At 42.4% G+C, this 26,703-nt stretch overlaps 1 protein-coding gene and 1 long non-coding RNA gene across 10 annotated transcripts in view; one reads left to right on the top strand and one right to left on the bottom strand.

The window, feature by feature from the left end:
- Positions 1-1,096: 1,096 nt before the first annotated feature.
- The window catches only part of LOC118396535 (galactosylgalactosylxylosylprotein 3-beta-glucuronosyltransferase 1), a 122,357-nt gene continuing 96,750 nt past the window's right edge, over positions 1,097-26,703 (bottom strand). The window contains exons 3-9 of one of the 8 annotated variants that reach the window (XM_035790938.2): positions 16,119-16,282; positions 10,349-10,491; positions 8,360-8,871; positions 5,181-5,477; positions 2,111-2,217; positions 2,022-2,044; positions 1,097-1,849 (exon numbers count right to left, since the gene is read on the bottom strand). In XM_035790938.2, coding sequence (XP_035646831.1) covers positions 2,131-2,217; positions 5,181-5,477; positions 8,360-8,871; positions 10,349-10,460 — 1,008 coding nt within the window. In that variant the 5' untranslated portion in view covers positions 10,461-10,491; positions 16,119-16,282 and the 3' untranslated portion in view covers positions 1,097-1,849; positions 2,022-2,044; positions 2,111-2,130. Of the gene's footprint in view, positions 1,850-2,021; positions 2,218-5,180; positions 5,478-8,359; positions 8,872-10,348; positions 10,492-10,600; positions 10,739-12,712; positions 12,913-16,118; positions 16,308-26,703 lie in introns of those variants that run through there. The other 7 variants (XR_008136485.1, XR_004828221.2, XR_008136495.1 and 4 more) reach the window with 7 other exon arrangements.
- Positions 10,889-15,492, top strand: LOC127930014 (uncharacterized). Of its 2 annotated transcripts, none has more exons than XR_008136536.1 (3): positions 10,889-12,580; positions 12,732-12,912; positions 13,274-15,492. It is a non-coding gene; the product is annotated as an uncharacterized LOC127930014 (long non-coding RNA). The 2 variants fall into 2 exon arrangements; XR_008136538.1 differs by having other exon boundaries at positions 12,728-12,912.

The following is a 26,703-nucleotide window of genomic DNA, read 5'->3' as shown; positions in this document are numbered from 1 at the left end:
ATCTTAATACTGTAGCTGAAGGTGTAGCTGAGCATGACACCAATTAAATTGTGCTTGTCATTAAGTTTTGCCTGCTATTGCCAAGAATTGTCACAAACCTAACTTCAACCCGTATATGGTACAGTTTTGTCAGGGCAAGAAACTAGGATCGAGAATTCATGGATAGAATGGTGTTGCAGACCGGGGTCCTAGCATGGGGTATCTTGCTAGTAGTTGTCCAAAGCAGAGGATCTTCTTCTAGTTTTCATGTTTTTTTATATTTGATTTGCCTTCTTACTCGCCTACAGTTCAGACCCATTAATGAATGACAGATGTTTCTTGGAAACATTTTAGCATGATTCTGTCTGATGAAACGGAGGTTAAGTATTCAGCAACATTTCTACACTGCACTGGGCTTATAGATGTAGCACAAATATCTAACTTACGTAGGCAATACGCACTGTGAACCTGGATACTTATGCAGATTTTACTGTATATCTCGACTTGCACTGTCAGTGCCTTTAGCTTGGATAATGTCAATTGCTTTATTTTGTCCTACTCTATTAGTTAGCTACTGTGGTTTTATAAACCAGCATACTATATGGCCATCTGCCAAAGTGCTCATCATTGGGTAATGTGAATACTGTAACATGGTTACGTTAGGTTTAACCCAACTTGGTGATGTGTCATTATACTGTCCATGTCATGTGATGGAAAAACAGGAGAACATGTGCTATGCCAGTTGTCATACAGTGAGGTGTTATTGGCAATGCCTAAGTCAATTCTTAGTTTTGATTTTTACATTTATATAAATACAGTTGTTACATTTGATCTAAGAGGACCTTACTATGAGTCCTCTAATTGTTCCTGTGTTAAATTAGTATGTACACGTGTTGCCACTTAGGAACACAGTCACTGGTGCTTTTAAGTGTTAAATTCAGTTTTGGGACGTTGACCTGTAATATTGTGTGCCTCCCAGGCATTAGGAGCCCATCTTGATGTCAGTCATTTCAAGTGAATAGCTTCAGTACACACTGAATTACATGTCTGAGAATGACACTGAAAATGGATGGTGCCACATCTTTAGCTTTCAAAATGGAGGCAAGAGTCAAGTCAATAGTATTGAACTAGCAAGAAAATGTATTTAAACACCAAAAACAAACAACTTAAATAAAAGCAGACAGTTTTAGTTATACAAAAAGGACATTCCTTCCCTTTTGAAATTTCAGTGTTTGCTGAAAGTAGAATTGATTTTCTGAGAGATGACTTGTTCGGATTCTCCATTATTGTTCGGTCTGAAGATGTGGAGGACATTTCAGTACATGTCTATTAAAGGTGTCCAGGGGCTCAGTGTTCAATCAGATCCTCCAGTCTCTTACAGACCCTACTAAGATCTCAAGATCTCATCCCCTGCCCTGTAGATCCACGTCTATAGAGGGAAAGACAATGGATATCTCATTAGCCTGTTCAGGCCAGCAATGTTCCATCTCATTGGCTGCCTAACTCCCTCTCTCCCTGCAATGTTTGTGTTGTGCTGTCTCGTGTTAGGACACTACAGACGCAGTATGGTACCATGCAGGTTCCGAGAGCATCTCCCGTTGATCCTTAATGACTCAGTTCTCACCGTCTGCTTGATGTTGGTGCTGCTAGCAACAATTAACCTGATAAATATTGCCATCTTGAACTAAGCTGTGCTTTAATATGATACATTTGTACTGTTTTAATCTCAATATTAAAAGTGTTTCGTTTCAGTCAAGGGGATTAGGATTTGGCCCCCGAGGCAGTCTTTTCTGAGATGATTAAGACATGAACACTGTTTGCACTGGGAGATGGCCTCTTTTTCTTCTCAGGGTCCATATTAGACAACCACCTGGAACAGATAGTAGGGACTCACTGAGAAATTACACACATTCATAATTAAGTCAATTTGCAGTACAGATCAATTGGATGTAATAACGCTTACAGTTATTGGGGACCTTCTTAGCCCAAAAATGTGGGTGTGAAACAATATCCCGAAATGTGCTTATCATTGGGACGCTTACCATTTTCCTGTTCGCCAGAGGTCCTAAAAAAAAATAAAAAGTAAAATAAGTCTGAGATGTGACCTCATTTGAATAATTTCTCTCTTTACCATTGCCCGAGGAGACAACGTCAAATCTCGACGTTGGGGTCTGTAAATCCTTTTTTCCCCTCATTTACAAGGACAGGTTTTTCTGTCCTAGTGTGCCAAACGAGAATCTGTAGAGAAATATCAGAGAAAAGAATCAGCATCAGGAAACACTCTCTCGATCGAACACACACCCATTCACTCATCCTCTCTCCTGATCCCATTCACTCCTCCTCTCTCCCGATCCCATTCACTCCTCCTCTCTCCCTATCCCATTCACTCCTCCTCTCTCCCGATCCCATTCACTCCTCCTCTCTCCCGATCCCATTCACTCCTCCTCTCTCCCGATCCCATTCACTCCTCCTCTCTCCTGATCCCATTCACTCCTCCTCTCTCCCGATCCCATTCACTCCTCCTCTCTCCTGATCCCATTCACTCCTCCTCTCTCCCGATCCCATTCACTCCTCCTCTCTCCTGATCCCATTCACTCCTCCTCTCTCCCGATCCCATTCACTCCTCCTCTCTCCTGATCCCATTCACTCCTCCTCTCTCCTGATCCCATTCACTCCTCCTCTCTCCTGATCCCATTCACTCCTCCTCTCTCCTGATCCCATTCACTCCTCCTCTCTCCTGATCCCATTCACTCCTCCTCTCTCCTGATCCCATTCACTCCTCCTCTCTCCTGATCCCATTCACTCCTCCTCTCTCCCGATCCCATTCAAAAACCCTTGGTTAACATAGAGATTATGGGAACATCAGTAGGTGGGGGGAAATTAACTATATTCTGGTAATCCGAACAATTGAACATATGCAGTGGTACTTAATGAATATGATGTCAGTTCGGTTGTCATCTGAGACATTCTCATCAATGATAAGATGACAAACTCTACAGTGGAAAGTCTACACATCAGAGTTATCGGATTCACATGGAATTGTTGTTCAATTTAAACGCTTGAATATTAAATTATTTGTGATGGGATGAAATGTGATTTTAGCTTCTAAAATGTGAGATGTGGGTTTTCATAAGTTAGGGCTGCTCACTCAGTGGCCTGCCCACGTGAAGAGACAGAGGTTGTAAACTATGAAACACACCCCTTTTCTCCCTTTCTATATAAGCCCTTGACGACAATAGAACTTCCTGTTCAGAAGATGCGGGGACGACGGGCCTATGTCAGAATGGTTCAGATAATAACTACAGAACGAAGCCAATATCAGCATGAGCTTTGGTTGCGAATGGCATGAACTTTGAACTCTTATTCACTACAGAAGTGATACCTCCTAGCCGTTGAGTTAGCAACAGCAGATGCAACCAGGGTTAGGAAGGAACAGACAGAGTATTCCATCTATCACCCAACGACGTTACTACAACGTATCCAATTGACAACCAGAGACATTCTTCATAGGACTCGGTTTGGCAACACGGCCTTCCATCTACCACCAACCTACTGAAGCGCAGCTCAGAGTAAATATTTATTGCATTTTCCTTTTTCAAATGGGCGGTAATTTAGAATGCATAAGATACTGTATTTACGATAGCACAGCTTTTTCCCTTTGTTCCTCAGTCTCCCACTCTTTCACTCAACCCAGCCCCGTTTCCTTTGTGTAACAAGCTATCATATCTGTTTCGCCCGCTAGGGACGTTTTCCGTTATGACGTAATTTGTAATCAAGTTATGATTAATTGTGTGTATGTGAATTCTGTGTGATTAGTTAGGTATTTAGTAAATAAATCATTAAACCCAATTTTGTATTGCTGATTCAACTTGTTAGCCAGGGTTCTTGCAGATAACCAAGAATTTACAACTTTCAGATTATGAGACTGAAGTAAGATGACGATTGATATTGACTGCTATTGATGTAAAATATTACTAGGTCTTTAAGAGTTTATTCGGAAGATAACAGCTCTATAAATATTATTTTATGGTGCCCGACTCTCTCGTTAATTACATTTACATGATTTGCTCAATCAGGTGATATTAATTACAGAGAAATTATTTTATAGAATAGCATGTCTTATCAATTAATCTGGCATAGCCAAAGACACGACACCTCTCTCCTCTTCGCATGGGCTGCGGTGATATTCTTCTACTCCCATATATAGCAACAAGAGCAGTACAGATGGTACAATAGGAAACCTATCTGTAAGAATGTACTCCGGCGTGTCGGCTCAACATTATATGACAGTGAATAGAGAGTGCCTCCATTTTGGCTGTTTGTAAGTGATGCAGCTCAGTTATTTTGGGTACGTCACGTACCGGTAACTATAGCCCCAATCAAGCCTTTGGAGTGGGATGAATTGGCCCTGAAAAATGGGCACACATCCAGGAGATTGATGGTGGAAAAGAATCGACGTATAGAGCTAATTTTCTTCCCCTCAGTCTCTGAGTAGCCCTGCCTTTCATCTCCTCCACTCCAGTAACAAATTATGCATGAGGTGTGTTTGAGCTGCCTCCACCAGAAGCCAACTAACTCTCCCTTTACCCAGGTGTAGATGAGGTTAATAGTCACACTGGCGTCTGAAGAGGTAGATTATAAGGAGGAGAGGTGCCGGAGCACGGCTCATCCCCCATCCCTCTCCCTGTGCTCATCTGGGCTGAATGCATGCTAGGACGCCCCCCGCTCCACCCCCCCCTTTTCATCTACTCCCCTCCAGGAGTCCTGAATATAATCAGGCTGAATATCCCATCCTGTGAGTGTGAGTGGTGGTGAGCTAAGGCTCCTGTCCGACTCCTCTCTGCCCAGGGAGAGGCTTAGCGGCTGGGTCTGGGGCCAGGGCCAGACGGGGAACAGCCAGGCATGAAACACCACACTGTGCCCTGAAGCCTTTTACAATCACACCCACTATGTGTGGGGAGCCTGCCAGTGACCTAATGGATCCGCTGACGTTTTTAGCACCTGGTTATATATAAAGTTGTTTTGGAGAGAGTAAACTTGCCACTGCAAGATCCACCAGAGGATCATCAGAGTATGGATTTCTCATTTGCCTGACATTATATAAAATACCAATAGATAAAATGAGGATATTCTGGTGTAAAATTACAGAGTGTAACATGTAAAAAGAAAGCATCTATTTTGCTCCATCTGCTGTGCATTACCTTAGTGCAATTAGCAGCTTTGGGCTCCAGGTCATTGAGTGTGACCAGCTCTCGGAGCAGGCTGCTCTCCTGGTAGCCTCCCTTCACTCCCCGCAGCTTGAAGTAGGCCTGGGGCTTGAAGAGGATGAGCCGCAGGTTGATGGCGAAGCCTGCCATGTCGATGGCAAAGGGCCGGTGAGGGTCGAATACAGTCTTCCAGCCGTACACCTTGCCCACTGCGTTGACCTTGGGCGACTCGTAGCGCAAACCACCAACGAAGGCCACGGGCCATACAGATACCTTCCTTGTTGACCTCATCTGGATGGAGAAGAAGAGAGGACAGAGAAAGTTAAGCATCCTTGCACTGTTTGTATTTTTAATTAACAGGATCAGTGTATCAGTGTCTATACGAGATGTGCCAACAAAGCAAAATACAGTCATAGTTTTCATTGCAAACAATGATAGAAATAGAGTCAGAGAAGCTAAAATGTACAATGTGTATGTTGCATGTATCACAGGAGCCTTGCAGGGCCACCGTGATGGACCCACCCTAAGAAGAGTAAACATGGACAGAGCTAAGTGGGTTTGAGGACCAGGGCCATCATACAGAGTGGATGGGAGTAGAAGAGCAGGTTGGTTGAGGAGATGCTTGAAAGGAGCCGAGCCTCTTCCATTCCTCAGAGGCTCAGGTTTGTCCTTTAATCTTCTAGCATCAAACGATCTCCCGGCAGCCCATTCTTTGTCAACTGTGTTTCTGCACCACTGGCAGCGAGAGAGTCATAAAAGGACGTTTTCTAATGAGGGGTGAACTGTAGAGTAATGTATCCACACTCAATGCAGTAGAAATAATAGTGGTGCTGGTGTTCTGTTGTAGAAGTGCTTTTTAAATGAGGTGTGTACTGGAGAGAGGAGGTATGTGGTGGGTGGGACAACACTGTGGAAACAGGTCTCTCCCTGTGTGTGTCCCAGTATTCTAGCCTTATCTGATGATAACCCATCAGTCCAGCGGATCAGAGAGGAGACGTGTCTGTGTGAAGTTTGGAAACACATCTGGGCCACCAAGAACAGGACTCGGCCAGGCTAGCCACCCAGATAATATTTCACTTAATTGTGTGTTAGGGATGACATCACCTTCTCTCAAGGGTCATGTGTGATTTCTGATCATTAGAAAACTGACCTTTATCACTAGATTAGATCATGCATCTTTCCTATGAGTGAAATATCTGTTTTCCTCAAGGGTTTGGTTCTTGAATGAAACTGTCTCAGGCATCATCGGGGGCGTTGCCTCTCTCCCTCCATGCTACAATGTGAAAATGAATGTTTCCAAGGCTGCCACTAATGGGAATCAGTGCTAAAATGGCACCCACTCTCCTCAGTTTAGAGCTGAGCTGATGGAAATGCCACAAAGTGCTACCCCATTTTTGTGGATTTGAAATGTTTCTGCTAAGTTTCCTCTTGTCTCTCTCTCTTTCTCTCTGTCTTTGTGTGTGTAAACTCTTTCCTTTACTGGGGCGATGCGAGTGATGGGGAGGCCCACAGAGACAGCTTGCCTATGCTCTTTAAGTCTGAGCACAACAAAGGAAACTAATCCAAAACTTTAAAGGGAGACGGTAGACGTCGAGGTGTATTAATCAATCTGGAGCACAGGAGAGGGTGACGAGATGAGGATCTGTACTGGTTCACAGAAGCTCTAAAGTGAGTTGTCATCAGAAATAGGCTGATACTGCTTGCGGGTAATTATACTGTTATAGGTTGATGATCTGTCTTTAATACATGGAATTGATGGCTTAATTCAACTCCTAAACGGTGCCCCATTATCATCAGTACACCCAATGATGCCTAAACCAGAAGCAATATCATATTTACCTTTTAGATCAAATACTTATTTTATGATCTAAAAGAACTTCAATTTAGGTGATATATTCTATTCTAAGTGATCTGGTTCACAATGTTGAATGTGGATGCTGAAAGAGAAGGCTAGATATGATAAAAGGCAGGCGCTGCCGGTAAGTATTCCGTGTGGCTTTGGAAAGGCAACATAAGCATTTTTTTATGAAAGCTTAATAATTAATGCACCCCTTTACAGTGATTTAGTTTAACTATGGCAGATGCATATTTCATGAGCTATTTTAATTTTCACAATTTACAGCAGAGTCTCTGCCCATGTCTCTCAACATGGAATGTTTCCCCATGGTCTGGTTTGCTCTGGGTAAGAGCATCTGCTTAATGTTATGTAATGGTGCAATACCAGAAGGCTTGGTTGGCCATTACAGTTCCTTGCTGTACGTATTTTATTCAGCTGTTGTATTTGTAACCCCTGTTTCCATATTGAATTACTGCCAAGTCTGGGCAAGAGTTCATGACAATGAATGATTTAATTTGTAAAATGTTTCATATTTCAAATGTCAGGTCAAGCTGAACAAGCTGGCATCTTTCCAGTCAGGTTAATTCATGTCCAGATCATAACAACATGCAATCGCTTGGATGGATGTCTACATTAAACCCCTTCACATGTAGCTGTTTTCTGCCTTGTCTCCAAAGCCATCCCCTCCATGACTTACACCTGATAGCAGGTCTATGAGAATGGCTCGATATTTACTGCTCTGTCAGTTGGGTCTGAGTGGTTTCTCACTGACTCTCTCTATCGGTCAGCCCAAAGGCAGCTAGCTCAAGCTCAGCCCTATAGGTCGTTACTCTCCCCTATAAAGAGTGCTGGTGCTGGGTGTAAGTGATGGAGGGCTACTAGGGAGAGGGAGAGCACTCTACCTTTCCCTGGAAATCAGGCAATGACAGGTCCATCGATACAGAGCGCATCATTTACAACCTGCCCCGTTCACACTAACAAGACCTGAGTCTAATGCCCCAGGGCCCAACAGCATCCATTCAAGCCAAGCCAATGTGTCCTGAGTCAAAATGGATGGCCTGAGGCACTAATTACCAAGTTCAAACTTATCCTTGGACCACTGTTGTTGGTAATGGGAATCAAAATACTTCAGGCAATAACCACAATCTATTACTACTAGGAGTAGAAGTAGCCATCATTCAATGTGCAAAAATTGTTCCAAATTAAAATAAATGTGATTAATTCTTAAATTATTTGCTGTAAACTCCCCACTACCATTGTGTTCAGTGTTACTAAAGGGAATATAGTGGACCAGATGTGGCAATGAGATGCCACTGAGCCCCAGGCCTGGACTGACCTCCTCAAATAGCTCCAGGCTATAGGTGTTGTCATCATCAGCGAAGTAGACAATGCCCGCCTGGCTGCTGTTGGAATTGAAGGTCTCTCTGAGCCAGCGCAGCGCCAGGTTCCTCTGCATGGTGCCCCGGGGTATCCTGGGGTCCCGCGTGTCCCCACGCAGCTTATAGTTCCTGGGAGTCTCCACGTTCAGGTGGGTGTAGTTGAGGCCCGTTTCCCTGAGCATGCGTGTGACCAGCGGGGTCCTTCTCTGAGAGTCCTCCACCAGGATCCAGTGCAGGTTGGCCACGTGGAGGAAGGTGTTGGCCAGCCGCGTCAGCTCTGCCTTCTGGACCGGACGGCTGTAGGTTGGGGTGATGATGTGGATGGTGGGCAGCACGTCGGACCATGGTGGCGGCCGTGTGTACACGTACTCCGTCCTCACCACCTCAACTATGTCCTTATCAGATGAGCAGTACTCCTTAGAGTCGCTGGCCTGGCCCACATCCCTCCGTCCTCCGTCGGCTCCGTCATCTGCAGGGGAACAGGAAGACATATAAGGCATTGGCACGCCGTGGGGGAGGGGTTTCCCACTGAATAATCTCAAGTGGCACAATCCAAGAGGCAAATACCTGAGAGTCAGTGCCGATGTACTGCAAGCCTCTCTGGTATGATAAAGATATATTTTACTAGGTGGGGACAGGCAGCAAAGAGTGAAAGCAGGCAGCGTGAAGTGAGCGGACAACATGGCTACAGTTTAGTTAGGGCAGCGGCTCCCCTGGCTGCCCCTACTCAATCAGCTGGAACAGCCATGGCAGGGACAGGGTCTATTCCAGTAGTGTAGCTATGATTATGTGGCCCCCATAGCCCTCTATGATGGATATAATATCATTATTGGATCATTAAGGTAGTTCATTTCTCATTTCTCCACATTGTTCCATAGTTCATGGCAGTCTTTATCAGTGCTCAGTTAGAGAGGAGGTTCTCACCTCAGACAGAAACATGATATTTCTACATCACACAGCAGATTCACACAATCTCCTGAGGGCCAGATGTTCTGCGGTGGCTGACAAAAAGCATTCTGGCAAACCCCTGCTACTCTTAAGACAAAACAAAGGAAAGGCTCCAGTTGATTTGTGGAGACCTGCCTATTTTACATCTTACATTTCACCTTGATGCCAAATGGAAGGAGGCAAAGAACGCTATTGATTTACGGTCACCTTAAAGACCCAGTGAAGTCAAAAAAAAAAATTTTTCTGTGTTTTATGTATATTTCCACACTGAGGTTGGAATAATTAGGCCCCTCACTCAGACTACTCCCAGACACTCCTAGCAAAATTCTTGATTGCTATTTTTGTTTATTTTTGACCATTTTATTTGAAAACAATCACAGTGATGTGATATTGAGATAAAAACAAACAGATGCATTGGGCCTATTAATATGGTTCTGTTCACTCGACTGTACTTGACATATCAGACTGTTGGTTTATTAAGGTCACGTCTCAGGCTTGTGAACAGTATGTGGGAGCCACATAAACACCAACTCGGGAGATTCTATAAAGCCTGACTGGGAGCTTTTAGGGAGCAGTGATTATTATGATTATTACTATTTCAGATGCTGATTAAAGGGCATTTGAAATTAATCTAGTCTCCTTTTGATTTGAAAAGTCTTCTACAGTTTAACTGCTAAATATACTAGCTGAATGACTGCTGAAGACCATATGCTGCGTGTAAATTAGCTTTACTCCAAGCACAAGCTGCGGATGGGACTGTGCGAATCAAAGGACACTTACCAAGAAGTTCATTTTGGATAGCCTTAACTGACAATTGACCTATATTACAATCTGATGATGCACACCACCTGTAACAGACCCGGTGTAAGGCATGTGTTGTACTGTATGTACTGTACCATTATGTTCTGTGACTGGGCATGTGATTGAACTGGATTGTATACATTGGCTATTGGAATGCAACAGAGGACATATGAGAAAGTGGAGGATTGAGTATGTACCCTTGCGGATGGCGAGCAGCGGAGCGATTGCACTTTGGTGCCAAACGGTGATGAGCAGAGTCCACGGTAACACTATCAACACGATGGCAAGAATGTCTCTTCTCTTCGGCATCTCCAGGATTGGTTTTATGTCTCGTCATTACCTGCCGGGAGAGAGGAGGAGCGACAAACATGTCAACAAGGGCCGCTAGCTAAATGATCCACTCTACAAGATGTGGTGGCTTGGCTGAGAGAACCACTAACTTATTTTACCATGAGGAAGGGGACAGTCTTTTAGCACAGCAACAAAATACCACATCAATTCTGTTTATCTTCCAGGCGTAGAAATACTCAATTGATACAAATCTTGTCATGCAAAAGACAAGCCCCATAAAAGCCTTCCACTGATAAAGAAATGGGTCAAGAAGACCCTTTCATGCGTGAGTTTCAAATATTTCTAACGGTCGCCCCAGCGTGAGTTTTTTTTAAATGCACGTGATGTTAGAATGTTCTCTCAATTCCAGAATGTGATTGAAACGTAAACAGTACATTTTACCCACGCAGCCTGTTTATATTTATAGGCTGTTTCAACTTCAATTTCAAAATATTTTTTTTATTTTCTAAAAACAGTTTGAATTTAGGTGTGTTCCGCCTCCTCATTCATTCACATAAAAATAGTAATTTTTACTTTTGCGGACAATTACATTGTTGGGACATTTCTGACACGGACAAAATTCCCCAAGCACTTCCCAATTGTTTGTGCAGTTCACGTTTGCAAACATTTGCTCATCTCCAGTCAGAACAGGATGTGTTCACATTTTCCATTCCACATTTATATTGTAGCGTAATGTACGTATGGAGCATAATATATTTGTCTATATTCTTTATAATCGCGGACACGTGAGGAAACGTTACTCATTTCATAACCTTTATGGTGTTATAGTCAATCGTGCTTATGTAGCTACCTTCGTCTATTAACTCTAAAACAATGCTAATTGCGTTAGAGAACTATTATCTTGTGTTGTATTTTGACGCTATGTGGCCTTATGACTCCCAAGTGGTGCAGCGGTCAAAGGCACAGCACATCAGTGCAAGAGGCGTCACTACAGACGCGGTTCAAATCCAGGCGGCGTTTCTATCCAAGTAAGTGCCTTATTACGTTATAATAGTTTCCGTATGCCGTTTCTGCTGTAGCTCACTGTATGTATGGAGCATAATATATTTCTTATAACCGCGGACACGTGAGGTAACGTTACACATTTTATAACCTTTATGTTGTTATAGTCAATCGTGCTTACAATATTCTATTAGCTCTGTAAAACAATGCTAGTTGCGTCAGAGAACTATTGTGTTGTATTTTGAAGCTACCCTGGACTTATGACTCCCAAGTGGCGCAGCAGTCTATGGCACTGCATCTCGGTACTAGAGGCGTCACTACAGACACCCTGGCACAATTGGCCCAGCGTTGTCCGAGTTTGGCCGGTGTAGGCCATCATTGTAAATAATAATTTGTTCTTAAATGACTTGCCTAGTTAAATAAATAAAAATATGACCATGGTTTGTTTATTTGGTGTATTCAGCATAGCTCTGTTCTGCCCTGCCTTGCCCCCCATGTGGCGCTCAAAAGTTAGTTTCTTACTGTTATAACTCAAATCTGTGATTTTGTCAATGCAATAAACTATTTTTTATAGCAGTGTTTATTATGTTACTTCTTTGTGGTATTGTTTTATTGCTATATCCTTATATTGTATTCTAATGAATAATTCATATTTATTCTGTACTTTCAGAAACCACAAACATTATTTGCCAATATTGTTAATTGTTTACTCCATGTGTAACTCTGTGTTGTCTGTTCACACTGCTATGCTTTATCTTGGCCAGGTCGCAGTTGCAAATGAGAACTTGTTCTCAACTAGCCTACCTGGTTAAATAAAGGTGAAAAAAAAAAGAAAAGAAAAATATCATAACTGGAGCTGGACGTCTTTGGAGCTGAAGAATGACAGCTTTTGTATGCTAACGTACACTCCTTAACAGTTGTACTGGATGAAAACACAGCAAGAAAACACATATGCCAATATGGAATAGTCATCTATTTTATTGCAGTATTGGTAGTTGGTTCAACAACTTGTTTTACTAGAGGACAAAAAACGGAATATGCATAACCCATATTTAATATCCATGCAGTGACTGAACAACAACTGCATTTCCACCCCCATCTCTAAAGGCATAGTATCATGGCTGGTCACCTGTCAGGTCAGTCAGTCACTTATTGCTGCAGATGTGCTCAATAATGCCTGAGCATGTGATACTCCTCAAAGCATGGTGAAATACATAGAGGTGTATCACAAGCTAAACACATGTATTTTGTCATCTTCCTCTGCTTACTTCTCCTGGCGCCAGACAGGCAGACTTTGCAGTGCCTCCGTGTGCGACTACCTTGAGCAGCAGTTTGAGGGACATTGCAGGGAAAATGCCGTGCAGTGAGGCGTAGGGGATTGTCTACAGCAGGACGACCCCCAGTGGATGGGCGCCGAGGGGTGTGGTGCTCCTCCAGCAGCTCTCATGAGGTTCTCTCTGTATTTTTGGTAGGTAATTACTTTACCTATGAGGGAGTGGGGAGGATGAGGAAAGTTAGAGGATGATGAGGCAGTGGGTAGGTGGGTGAGATATTGTCACTATAATTGCATAATGGATTTGTATGTGAACTGTACATCCAATTACAAAAATACCTTGTTCAGTAATCATCTCACCTGTTAGTTGGCGGTGAACTATGCTGCCGTTGAGGACAGCAGTGTCGATCAGATGGAAAAATATCTTCTTATACCACTTGGTCGTTTTCCGTGTGCATTCCACAAAGCTGTTTATCATGTCTGCCTTATCCACAGCCCCCATTTTGAGGTTATAATCAAGCACACAATCTGGTTTGATCTTTCTCTCTCCGGTCAGGTGGTCCACCTTCCCTGTGGCCGACATGGTTGCTGTATGGACAGTGGAGAGGACATGGACGTCTCGTTTGTCATGCCACTTTACTGCCAGCTGTTGACCGTTCTCCTGGAACTCCACCTCCCCTCTCTGCATCTTCCTGCATCCAAATGCCGGCATCCCCTTCCTGTTCGACACGACTGTGCCACAGGCCCCTGTGCTGTTGGAGAGCAGATGCTGGAAGAGTGTGGGACTGCTGTACCTATTGTCCACATGCAAAGTGTGTCCCTTGCCGAGATGAGGAGCCAGCATGGTCATCACCACGGACCCGGACACCCCAAGCCCCTCATAATGTTTGATGTCAGTGGTGGACCCTGTGTAAACTATAATATCCTGGACAAATCCTGTCTTCACGTCGCACATGACAAGGAACTTGACTCCAAACCTGTGCCTTTTGGAGGGAATATATTGACGGAACGCCAGCCTACCTTTCCATAACACCAGGGACTCATCAATGCATAGGTCCTTGTATGGCACAAAGACCTGACCAAATGCTGATGTCAGGCTGATAAGAACATTTCTTATTTTGTATAATGTGTGACTTAGGATGGCAGTAGCATTGTTGACGAAATGCAGGCATAGCAGCAGAACTAGGAAGCGGTCTTGGGAAAAGAGGGTGGCAAAGAAGGGAGTTGCAAACATAGGATCTGTGCTCCAGTATTCTCTTAGAGTTCTTCTTTACTATCCCATGAGGAGAACTGTCACCAGGAAGGTATACGTTTCACTAATTGTGGTTGTCACCCATTTAGCGAGTTTCCCCCTCACTCCTGGCTCTCATCTCCTGTAGCTCCAAGGCATAGCGGTTGGTCTCCTCTACTATGTTTCCCACCAGCTCCTCTGTCAGAAACAACTTGAAGCACTCTGCCTCAGTTGGAAATGGCAAGGGGCGTTGCACTCCAGACTGGGACTCGTCAAAGCAAACAGCAGGGCCAGGAGGGGTGAAATGACTGGTGGCCTTCCAGGTACCACAGAACTCCTGTACTTCATCCACTGTCGGTCCGCCTCCATCACCACTAGCATCTTCAAAGGGACCTAGTACTTCGTCAGTGGACAAGGGAAATTCAGATTCAGGGTTCTCAATGGCTACAAGGTTGGGGGGCAGCTCCTCACTGTCACTGTCCGAATCTGATTCCTGACTTTCATACTCAGACTCATTGTCAGAATTTTAAAAAATCTCCAGAATTACCACATTTGTGAGTTGTCTCCTTTTGAAAGACATTGCTAATGCTACAGCTTAGCTCACTAGCTACATACATAAACAACACTGAATGGCGCAGAGTGAGAGGTTACGTGGTTGACTGCCGGAACGCGCCACTTGTATCAATAAATCACTCAGAAAATGTGTGGCAATTATTTGTGTATTTACGGTTTTATTCACGTTTTCAATTCTAGGTGACAAATCATGCATTCCGATTCTTACACAGATTGTAATGGGCACATATTATGTGTGTAAAATACTTTTTTGAAGGTTGTACTAATTATGATGAGCTAAGCTAATTCCAGCTGTGTAGCCATGTTTGTTGAAATACAATGCATTCTGGGTTTCACGTCTGTTTGACCAAAGATGTTATAACAAAATGAGGTGAGAGTTCACACATTTTTTGAGGACTTCCGGAAATTAATGGTGGGATGTGAACCACGGTAGATGACACACCCCTTCAACATGCATACTATAAACAGACCAAACTCATCCCGTGTTCTCTTATTATCTTCGGTTTCTGTGAGGAAAAAATTCATGGCTGCGCGGTGAAACTAATCGTCGGATTACTTTCGATTTCTATAAAGTGTTTTACCTAGTTATTTCGATCAATGTTGAGCTCACCTGTGATGTGATTAATTATACATAGTAATTGCTATTAGCTAATTCATATTGTAGTTTATGTCAGCCGAGAGTTAGAAAATATGACTGCTTGTGTTGGGTCAATATTTCCTCAGCTAGCGCTAGGACAAATGTAGCCTACATTTTTCCGGTTAGGATGACATTCTGGACATAACTTTGTAAGGACTGTGTTTGTGTAAATAGTTTCTGAAAAAAAGTGTGGCCAGCTCAAACGCTGATTGTTGCGTCATTCGAAACTGGCCGTTTTAAACGAGCGTTCTAATCACACATGGTACAGGAGTCGGGTGGCACCTTAATTGGGGAGGATGGGCTCCTGGTAATTGCTGGAGCAGCAGAATTAGTGGAACGGTATCAAACACATGATTTCCATACAGTTTTAGATACTCAGGCAGCTCAATGGCAATTTCCACTGAGGACTTTCCTGTCTACTCTCCACTGAGGCAGGAGAAAACTGCCCTTTCAAACGGGTGTGATCGTACGCTTCAGGGACCACTTTAGAACGATCACACCCGTGTGAAAGGGCAGTTTTCTCCTGCCTCAGTGGAGAGTAGACAGGAAAGTCCTCAGTGGAAATTGCCATTGAGCTGCCTGAGTATCTAAAACTGTATGGAAACCATGTGTTTGATGTATTTGATACCGTTCCACTAATTCTGCTGCTCCAGCAATTACCAGGAGACCATCCTCCCCAATTAAGGTGCCACCCGACTCCTGTGGTATACAGACGGGCACTATCTGGAACAAATAATTAAATAATTTTTGCATATACACATTTCATTGCCTTGGAATATCAGTGTTTGATTAGTCTGATGGATTAATGTGTTTGTGCTGTGGAAGGAATATGCGGTGAGACTGGTATTTTGCTTTCATTAAAGCCTGTCATGAACAGACCTATGGCCATATAACAACAATGGCTGTAATGTATTGTGCTGAACATGTTGATGATTATGGTAAATTACTATGATTCCTCACCCACAGTTAGAGCTGGATCATGGCACCATCAGTGATGCAGTGGTGCAGCTGGAGGAGCCAGGCCCGCACAGCAGCAGCACGTCGAGCAGAGTGGTGTGATCGTCCACGACATCTCAGCAAGCCATGCCTCCTCCTCATACAGCCAGGAAACACCACCCTAAGACCTGGATGGAAGACAACTGGCCAGGGCTTAGTCACCGCATGACGTCATCCGTCAGTCACGTTATAGGAAGACATGACATCAGTCACATTAGGATGCCATTCAGACCAACTCTAGGCATCAATAACTGTACTGACAAGGTTGCCAATCAATCTACCTCAGCTGCATGTGCATCCACAATGTAATATCCCTGTCTCAACCATCACAGAACTACTGTTCAAGAGCAGGCGCAGCAGAGGACTATAGTACAGAACTCCAATCAACGTCATTCTCCACTTGGCAAAAATTGGTTGAATGAACGTTGTTTCCATGTCATTTCAACCCCCCAAAAATCGATGTGATGACATTGAGTCAACATGGAAAACGTATTGGATTTGTAAAAAGTCATCAACAAAAGGGCATTTTAACCTAAATCCAATGACATGGTTACATTGTTTTTTGATTTCATGTTGAATTTAGGTTATTTGACAACTCAATCAAATGTAAATCAAAACTAAACATTGAACTGATGTCTGTGCCCAGCGGGTCCTGTTTACAGGAGGTATATGTGGCAGTGACAGGTTGTTTCCATTTCTCCCTAAGATGTGGAGACTGGGAGAAACGCATACAGCCTTGTCACTTGATAAGAGTCTGGTGCTGTGGATGGAGATGGTGATGTTATGAAACAATTAGCATCCTCTCTCATCCAAAATCATGGGAATTAATGAATGACAAATTAATTAATGAATGCCATGGAACGCTAAACTGAGCCAGGTTGTCTGTGTAGGCTGCAGCTCAAATATTGGTCGGCTGCAGATGCGACTGGGTGTATATTTTTAGATGTTTGTGATGGAAGATCAAATTAACTGCAAAGATGTTTATTTTATTTTTAGAGAGAACAGCAGGGGCCCAGTCTTATTTAGGCATCGTATGAATGCAAATTGCCTCTGACCTGGTAATTTGGTAGGGAGGGTATTTGCTTGGTAGGGAGTGTATATGCTTGGTAGGGAGTGTATATGCTTGATAGGGAGTGTATATGGTAGGGAGTGTCCTTGGTAGGGAGTGTAAATGGTAGAGTGTGTGCTTGGTAGGGGGTGTTTATGCTTGGTAGGCAGTGTATATTCTTGATAGCGAGTGTATATGGTAGGAAGTATATATGTTTGGAAGGGTTTGTAAATGCTTGGTAGGGAGTGTATATGCTTGGTAGGGGGTGTATATGCTTGTGTAACAGTATAACTTTAGACCGTCCCCTCGCCCATACCCGGGCGCAAACCAGGGACCCTCTGCACACATCAACAACAGTCACCCTCGAAGCATCGTTACCCATCGCTCCACAAACGGCGCAGCCCTTGCAGAGCAAAGGGAACCACTACTTCAAGGCCTCAGAGCAAGTGACGTCACCGATAACTAAGCTAGCGTTTCACATCCGTTACACTTGGTAGGCGGTGTATATGCTTGGTAGGGGGTGTATATGCTTGGTAGGGTGTGTGTATATGCTTGGTAGAGAGTGTGTATGGTAGGGAATGTAAATGCTTGATAGGGAGTGTATATGCTTGGTAGGGGGTGTTTATGCTTGGTAGGGGGTGTAAATGCTTGGTAGGGAGTGTATATGCTTGGTAGGGAGTGTATATGCTTGGTAGAGGGTGTATATGCTTGGCGGAGGGTTATGTGCTTTGTAGGTAGTGTATGTGTTTGTTGGGGCGTGTATGTGCTTGGTAGGGGGTGTATGTGCTTGGTAGGGGGTGTATGTGCTTTGTGGGGCGTGTATGTGCTTGGTGGGGCATGTATGTGCTTGGTGGGGGGGTGTATGTGCTTCGTTGGGGGTGTATATGGTAGGGAGTGTATATGCTTGATATGGAGTGTATATGGTAGGGGGTGTATATGCTTGGTAGAAGGTATGGTAGGGGGTGTGTATGCTTGGTAGTGTGTGTATATGGTAGGGTGTGTATATGGTAGGGTGTTAATGCAAAGAACAGGTTGTTTATGGTAGGGGGTGTATATGCTTGGTAGGGAGTGTTAATGGTAGGGAGTGTATGTGGTAAGGTGTGTATTTTCTTTGTAGGGTGTGTATTAGAGGTCGACCGATTATGATTTTTCAACGCTGATACTGATACAGATTATTGGAGGACCAAAAAGGCCAATACCGATTAATCGGCCAATTTCTATTTTATTTTATTTGTAATAATGACAATTACAACAATACTGAATGAATACTTAATTTAACTTAATATAATAAATCAATACAATCAATTTAGCCTCAAGTAAATAATGAAACATGTTCAATTTGGTTTAAATAATGCAAAAACAAAGTGTTGGAAAAGTGCAATATGTGCCATGTAAGAAAGCTAACGTTTACGTTCCTTGCTCAAAACATGAGAACATATGAAAGCTGGTGGTTCCTTTTAACATGAGTCATCAATATTCCCAGGTAAGAAGTTTTAGGTTGTAGTTATTATAGGAATTATAGGACTATTTCCCTCTATACCATTTGTATTTCATTAACCTTTGACTATTGGATGTTCTTATAGGCACTTTAGTGTTGCCAGTGTAACAGTATAGCTTCCGTCCCTCTCCTCGCTCCTCCCTGGGCTCGAACCAGCAACACAACGACAACAGCCACCATCGAAGCAGCGTTACCCATGCAGAGCAAGGGGAACAACCACTAGAAGGCTCAGAGTGAGTTACGTTTGAAACTCTATTAGCTCGCGCTAACTAGCTAACCATTTCACTTCAGTTACAACAGCCTCATCTCTGGAGTTGATAGGCTTGAAGTCATAAACAGCACAATGCTTCACGCACAACGAAGAGCTGCTGGCAAAACGCACGAAAGTGCTGTTTGAATGAATGTTTTTACGCCTGCTTCTGCCTACCACAGCTCAGTCAGATATTTAGATACTTGTATGCTTAGTCAGATTATATGCAACGCAGGATACGCTAGATAATATCTAGTAATATCATCAACCATGTGTAGTCGTTCTGCCCCTGAACAGGCAGTTAAGCCACTGTTCCTAGGCCATCATTGAAAATAAGAATTTGTTCTTAACTGACTTGCCTAGTTAAATAAAGGTTAAAAAAATCAAAACTAGTGATTATGATTGATTGTTTTTTATAAGATAAGTTTAATGCTAGCTAGCAACTTACCTTGGCTTACTGCATTCGCGTAACAGGCAGTCTTCTTGTGGAGTGCAACGAGAGAGAGGCAGGTTGTTATTGCGTAGGACAAGTTAACTGTAAGGTTGCAAGATTGGATCCCCCGAGCTGACAAGGTGAAAATCTGTCGTTCTGCCCCTGAACGAGGCAGTTAACCCACCGTTCCTTGGCCGCCATTGAAAATAAGAATGTGTTCTTAACTCACTTGCCTAATTAAATAAAGGTATAATATATATATATTTTTGTATTGTCAAATCGGCTTCCAAAAATACAGATTTCCGATTGTTATGTAATCGGCCCTAATTAATCGGCCATTCCGATTAATCGGTCGACCTCTAGTGTGTATATGCTTGATAGGGAGTGTATATGGTAGGGTGTGTATATGCTTGGTAGGGGGTGTATGTGCTTGGTAGGGGGTGTGTATATGCTTGGTAGGGGTGTGTGTGTATTCTTGGTAGGGGGTTTATATGGTAGGGGGTGTATATGCTTAGGGGTGTATATGCTTGATGTGCACAAGATTTCTAAACAATCTCTCCTCAAATTGAAGAATGTCTTCTGAGAATTCAGACCAATCAGATGGAAGGATGATAATCATGAACACTATTTTGAATGGACTGACTAGAAGTGGAACTGATGGATAATACTTCAATGTATTGAAGAAGAAAAAAAGATCCATGCTTGCTGCTATTGTCACTGAATCCATGCTCACAAAACACAGTGATGTAGGGTATATGTTTCTCAATGGGAGAGCTGCAAGAACACCTTCCCTGTCCACAGCTCAACACATTGTGATGGACCAGAATAAGATGAACAGAATCTGGACATTGTGCAACACAACAAGTTGTCAACATTTCACTCCATTTTTTATTTTTCAAAGAAAACTAGAAAACAGATGCATCCTTGTCAGCCTTCATCTTCTCTCTACAGTCTTATGTTATAAATCTTAATTGAATATGATGAAGCTATGGTCTTAATCATCAAGAAATCTTTAGAAAAATCATGTCAGAACATTCCCAAATTCCCATCTGTTGATATGAGAAACGTGACAGCTCTGGAGTCTAATCTCGGCATGTCTCTCAATGCCAATTTCTGAGCTCAATACCAGGAAGACTAAATGGTAGTCCCAGCTTAATACCAGGTAGACTAAATAGTATTCCCAGATCAATACCAGGCAGACTAAATAGTAGTCTTACATATCGTTCTCATCTCTCACCCCTTTTACACTCTCATATAGATCGGAGACATGGATGTCACAATATACCACAAGACTGTTATCAATCAACAATCACCACTAGCCGGCCTCTGGTCAGTACACTGCCCTGAACCTATGTGTTGTGATAATTGCATTTTTTGCTCTATAACCTGTTAATTCATATGCCTTTTGACCGTGATAGATAAGCCCAAAGGCCGAGACAATGAGAAGACACAGTGGCAGAATAAATTCAACCACACCTTTTGTTTAATCACAAAACCGAATATCAACGCATGTCCAGTGAAGTCCACAAAGCATATTGCATGTACAGTAACAGACCTACAACATGGTCAAGCAAGGTTATGTTTCCGACATTATGTTTCGGACAAATGAGCAGTTACCACAAGTCGTAAAGAAAACAGGAGCCGCCTCCACTATTCCAGCACATTTCACCATCATCAAATTACCTCTATTTAGTCGTATACAGTGATAGCTAAAATATACCAAAAACGATTTAGTCCGATCAACGTAAGCTAAATATGTTGTGGCTGTCCATGGATGGTTCTGATTTCTGTGCGTGTGTGTGCACATTCGTGCAAGTAGAAAAACAACTTAACTCAACATAGTTGTTGAGAAACAGCAATGCCATCCTCCTCTCTTTTTTTGTTGACAAAATGGTCTATCACTCTGTCATACAGTACACGCTTTTATTTTTTTGTTGTCCTAGGATACCTGGCTAAAATGCTTGCTCGCTAGCCTAACTTCCATTCATGGGCAAAGTTAGCTAGTTAACATTAGCCTTCTGGCTCTACATCTAGCCACATATTGAACTTCCATCCTCTCAGGCCAGGGGCACAACAATGTATGAATTAACGGTTGGATCAGAATCGCCGTTATAATCATTGGCAGGTACGGAGATTTACATAAAACCACAAGTCCAAATACCTATCTCCATCCATGCCTAATTTAGGAAAGGGACAATTTTGGCTAGCTGGCTGGCTAGCCACCAGAGGACAACAACAACAACCAGATGCAACAACTCAAGTTTTTCTGTCAATGACGTACGCTTTCAATGGGATTTGATAGGAGTGACGCCAAATCAAAACTAACTTTTTTTTGGTGCGCCAGTACCATTCACAGTTGAGCTTGCTCAGTTTAGCTCAACACTGATTGGCTAATTTTGTAGGGGTGTTGTTGCGCTCGCTCGGATGCTTTTTCCTGTGAGATACATTCAGCCTCTTAAGAATTGTAGTAAAATGATAAAAGCGAGACGAAATATATATTTCTTGATTTTGTATTTTTTTTTGCAAATTTCTTGGGGGAAGCCTGGCTTTCCTTTGCATCCATGAATACATGCCACTGGCATCAGACTGTTAAACAGTCATCACTAGCCGGCCTCCGCCCAGTTCCCTGCCCTGGACCTCAGACACTGTCACTAGCTGACTAAAACCCTACACCTTGGAGACCGCTGCCCTATGTACATAGTCATGTACACCACTGGTCAATCACATTTTTTACATGCTGTTTTACCCACTTTGAATGTACATATACTGTATTCTCATCATGGCTCATCCTATGTAACTACTGCTATACACACCTTTTCTATTCACATACTGTCCATACTGTCTATACAAATCAATCTCAACATGAATATTATTTATATTTTGGATTTAGGCCCGGAAGCAAATTTCATACAATTCTATCCGTTTTGTACTGTGTTATTATGTAGTGTGCTCTCAACATAGCTCATTCTAATATTTCTACTACTGTTCATTGCATTTTAGTTACACTGTTTATACACACTACATATTTATTTATATACTGGATTCTTGACATAGCTTACTCTAATATATCTACTGCGTACATATCATTCCTAGTATATCTTGTGTAGATTAATCCCGTGTACGTACTTATAGATTGCATTTGGATTACTGTTACAGTATTATTTGGGTTGATAATTAGATCTGTTTCGACATTTCTTGTTGATCTTTCTGTTTTTTTGTTGTTTTTATTGATTATTGCGTACCTGTTTGACATTTTACTGCATTGGTAGGAGCTAATAACAAACATTACATGACCAGTAAACTTTGATTTGATTTATATCCTAAATGGAACAGCACCCTTCCCTCCCCTCCCTCAATGACTAATTCTTACGTATCTGCAAGGACAGGGTAGATGAAGCCATTATGGCAGACACTCCTGTTGCCTTTTGGAGAGTTACTGTAGACTCCTGTTGCCTATTGGAGGGTTACTAAAGTAGCAATATTCCACGTTCGTAATCGAGCCTTCCTCAGACTTTTCCCATTGGCTCCCATTTTGTATTTCTGGGATACGAATAATAATACCATATTTTCCAAGTCACTTCACCAGGGCATCATTTTGATGTAGTCTCTAGTCAGTTGGAGAGCCACAGAGGAGGTATTATTATGTCCTTGTCTGTCCAATCATTCACTCCTACTTATTAATGTATTGGTCTCCTACCAAATGGCCAGGATTCGGAACAGTTTTCAATGACGTCTTAGGGACTTTCTAATAGAGGGGCTGCAATAGGTCATTATCGATGTTTCTGTCACAGACCAAAAAAGTACTTCGCCTGCAGGTGTCATTAAATGTTAATTCTGGATTTGTGAAGTATTGATTCACATGGCCTTAATTGCTTTAGAAATGACCAAGAATGGACAGCCTGGCTGAGTGGTTTCTACAGTCTCTACTTTTCATTGTGGTCTCTATTGTGCTTGTATTGGATTCAGAGAAGAAGACATAATTAATACAGCTATAGAAAACCAAGATGGGCTGTATGAAACATAGATTAAACTCCTGTAAATAATAGGTTACATAATTCAAGAACGTTCATAGTTTTCCCTGTGTGTGTGTGTGTGTGTGTGTCCATTAATGTGCTCATGTGGGTGCACATACAGTACTAGCATGAGGGTTTGTGTTATAACTTCATCTAGGCACTCCATACAAAGAAATACTGTAACATAATGAGCTACAGTAAATATAAGGAACAGAAGCACACCAAGTTCTATTTACCTTCTGTTTACTGTACATACAGTTGAAGTCGTAAGTTTACATACACCTTAGCCAAATACATTTAAACTCAGTTTTTCACAATTCCTGAAATTCAATCCTAGTAAAACATTCCCTGTTTTAGGTAAGTTAGAATCACCACTTTATTTTAAGAATGTGAAATGTCAGAATAATTTTAGAGAGAATTATTTATTTCAGCGTTTATTTCTTTCATCACATTCCCAGTGGGTCAGACGTTTACATACACTCAATTAGTATTTGGTAGCATTTCCTTTAAAAAATGTAAACCTGGGTCAAACGTTTCGGGTAGCCTTCCACAATAAGTTGGGTGAATTTTGTCCCATTCCTCCTGACAGAGCTGGTGTAACTGAGTCAGGTTTGTAGGACTCCTTGCTCGCACACGCTTTTTCAGTTCTGCCCACACATTTTCTATAGGATTGAGGTCAAGGCTTTGTAATGGCCACTCCAATACCTTGACTTTGTTGTCCTTAAGCCTTTTTGCCACAACTTTGGAAGTATGCTTGGGGTCACTGTGCATTTGGAAGACCCATTTGTGCACCAGTCCCTCCTGCAGCAAAGCACCCCCACAACATGATTCTGCCACTCCCTTGCTTCACGGTTGGGATGGTGTTCTTCGGCTTGCAAGCGTCCCCCTTATTCCTCCAAACATAACGATGGTCATTATGGCCAAACTTTTCTATTTTTGTTTCATCAGACCAGAGGACATTTCTTTAAAAAGTACAATCTTTCTCCCCATGTGCAGTTGCAAATCATAATCTGGCTATTTTATAGCGGTTTTGGAGCAGTGGCTTCTTCCTTGCTGAGCGGCCTTTCAGGTATTGTCGATATAGGACTCGTTTTACTGTGGATATAGATACTTTTGTACCTGTTTCCTCCAGCATCTTCACAAGGTCCTTTGCTGTTGTTCTGGGATTTATTTGCACTTTTCGCACCAAAGTACGTTCATCTCTAGAAGACAGAACGCGTCTCCTTTCTGAGCGGTATGACGGCGGCATGGTCCCATGGTGTTTATACTTGCATACTATTGTTTGTACAGATGAACGTGTTACCTTCAGGCGTTTGGAAATTGCTCCCAAGGATGAACCAGACATGTGGAGGTCCACCATTTTTTTCTGAGGTCTTTTCTTTTAATTTTCCATGATGTCAAGCAAAGAGGCACTGAGTTTGTAGGTAGGCCTTGAAATACATCCACAGGTACACCTGCAATTGACTCAAATGATGTGACTTCTGCTTCTGAAGGCATGACATAATTTTCTGGAATTTTCCAAGCTGTTTAATAGGATATGTGGGACGTTAGCATCCAGTGAAATTGCAGAGCAATTGGAAACTTTAGATTGTTTTCTATATGCATATCCTATCTTCTGGGCCTGAGTAGCAGGCAGTTTAATCTGGGCACGCTTTTCATCCAAAATTCTGAATGCTGCCCCCTACCCTAGAGAAGTTAAAGGCACAGTCAACTTAGTGTATGTGAACTTCTGACCCACTGGAATTGTGATACAGTGAATTATAAGTGAAATAATCTCTCTGTAAACAATTGTGTATGACACAAGTATTTTTTCCAACAAAGTAGATGTCCTAACCGACTTGCCAAAAACTATAGTTTGTTAACAAGAAATGTGTGGAGTGGTTGAAAAACTAGTTTTAATGACTCCAACCTAAATGTATGTAAACTTCCGACTTCAACTGTGTTTGGCCAATATACCACACCCTCTCGGGCCTTATTGCTTAAGGGGCCCATGTGTGGCCGTTCCTAATATGATTAGCAAAACAAGTAAAAGGTTAAGTCTTCTGTCTCTTGTTGGAGATCGTAGGACAGAAAGAACATGTACATTCTATGGGGGATACTGGTTGCCATCGTTGTCCTCACAGAGCACCATAATGCAGCATGAACAGTGACGTACAACCAAGCATAATCTTTTCACAAAAAGATCCATAGGCTTTATTCACATAACACTGTATTCATTTCATCCTTCTTTTATTTTTTATTGTGCACTTATTTGAGTTGTCTGATACAGTAATACACCATACTTTACATTGCATACCAGCTCATTTTTAAAATGCTGATTCTCAGTCCTAAAATAACAGTATTGCATTTTCAAGCTCTTATTTCGCCGTGGCTAGCTGTATGCTGCTGATCCATGGCTATTCTACACCACAGGCATTGGACACGCTGAATAGCTTGTTTAGCAATAAATTGTTCCATGACATCTACAAAATGTGAGATGAATCTCAAATAAACGTTTCATGAGCTACCAGCATTATACTGAATTATATTACAGAACATTTTAAAATGTAATGGGTATCAGCATCGGACCTTTTGGTGAAGAACGGTAGATTGTACACTTGTTCAGTTCATTGCCATAATCATTAACCATTTTGAAGTAAATATAGTAAGGTCCCAGTGTTCAGTGTGGAACCCAGATTTATGATGAATCTATCCATAGACCAGGCCCACTCATAAACATGGACCAAGGGTTAGCACCAAAAGCCTCCTAGATAGATTCATGAGTTCATTAAAGTTAGTACACTGAGTGGGAGTTTAGGCCAACATTCCCCACTGTCCTCTCCTCTCAGACACCACAACATGGCCTGGTGCTAGCTAGTGCTAGCTCTAGGTTTCCCTGATGAGGGAGAGACAATGGATTGTTCACATAAAGCGTTCTCAAGAGCCAAAGTCCCCAATTACTGTATATGCCTGTGTGGAGGGGAAAAATGTATAATTATGAATCTGATCATCACTAATTAAACCAGGGGGATTTCATCCAAGGCTGAGGCAGCCAGCACATGATTTTTGTTGGGCTTTGAAAATAATTGGTAGAGGAATGATAAAGAGAGAGAATAATACCAGAACAGACTAAAACTGATAGCTGCGGCTGTGTTAATAACAACCTTTGTTAAATAGTAACACTCACATTGATGGTGTTTATTTAATGACTGTAATACCTTAAGTGCAGGGTAATCTAACATGAACATCAAATAGCACTAAGCAGCTATTGTAAATACCTGGACAACATTATGAATGTTGCTCAGAATCTGAATATCAACTATATCGA

This window comes from Oncorhynchus keta, chromosome 1 (genome assembly GCF_023373465.1).
Source record: "Oncorhynchus keta strain PuntledgeMale-10-30-2019 chromosome 1, Oket_V2, whole genome shotgun sequence".
Taxonomy (NCBI): domain Eukaryota; kingdom Metazoa; phylum Chordata; class Actinopteri; order Salmoniformes; family Salmonidae; genus Oncorhynchus; species Oncorhynchus keta.
The sequence above is the reverse complement of the archived record's forward strand: the minus strand, read 5'-3'. Positions and strand labels throughout refer to the sequence as shown.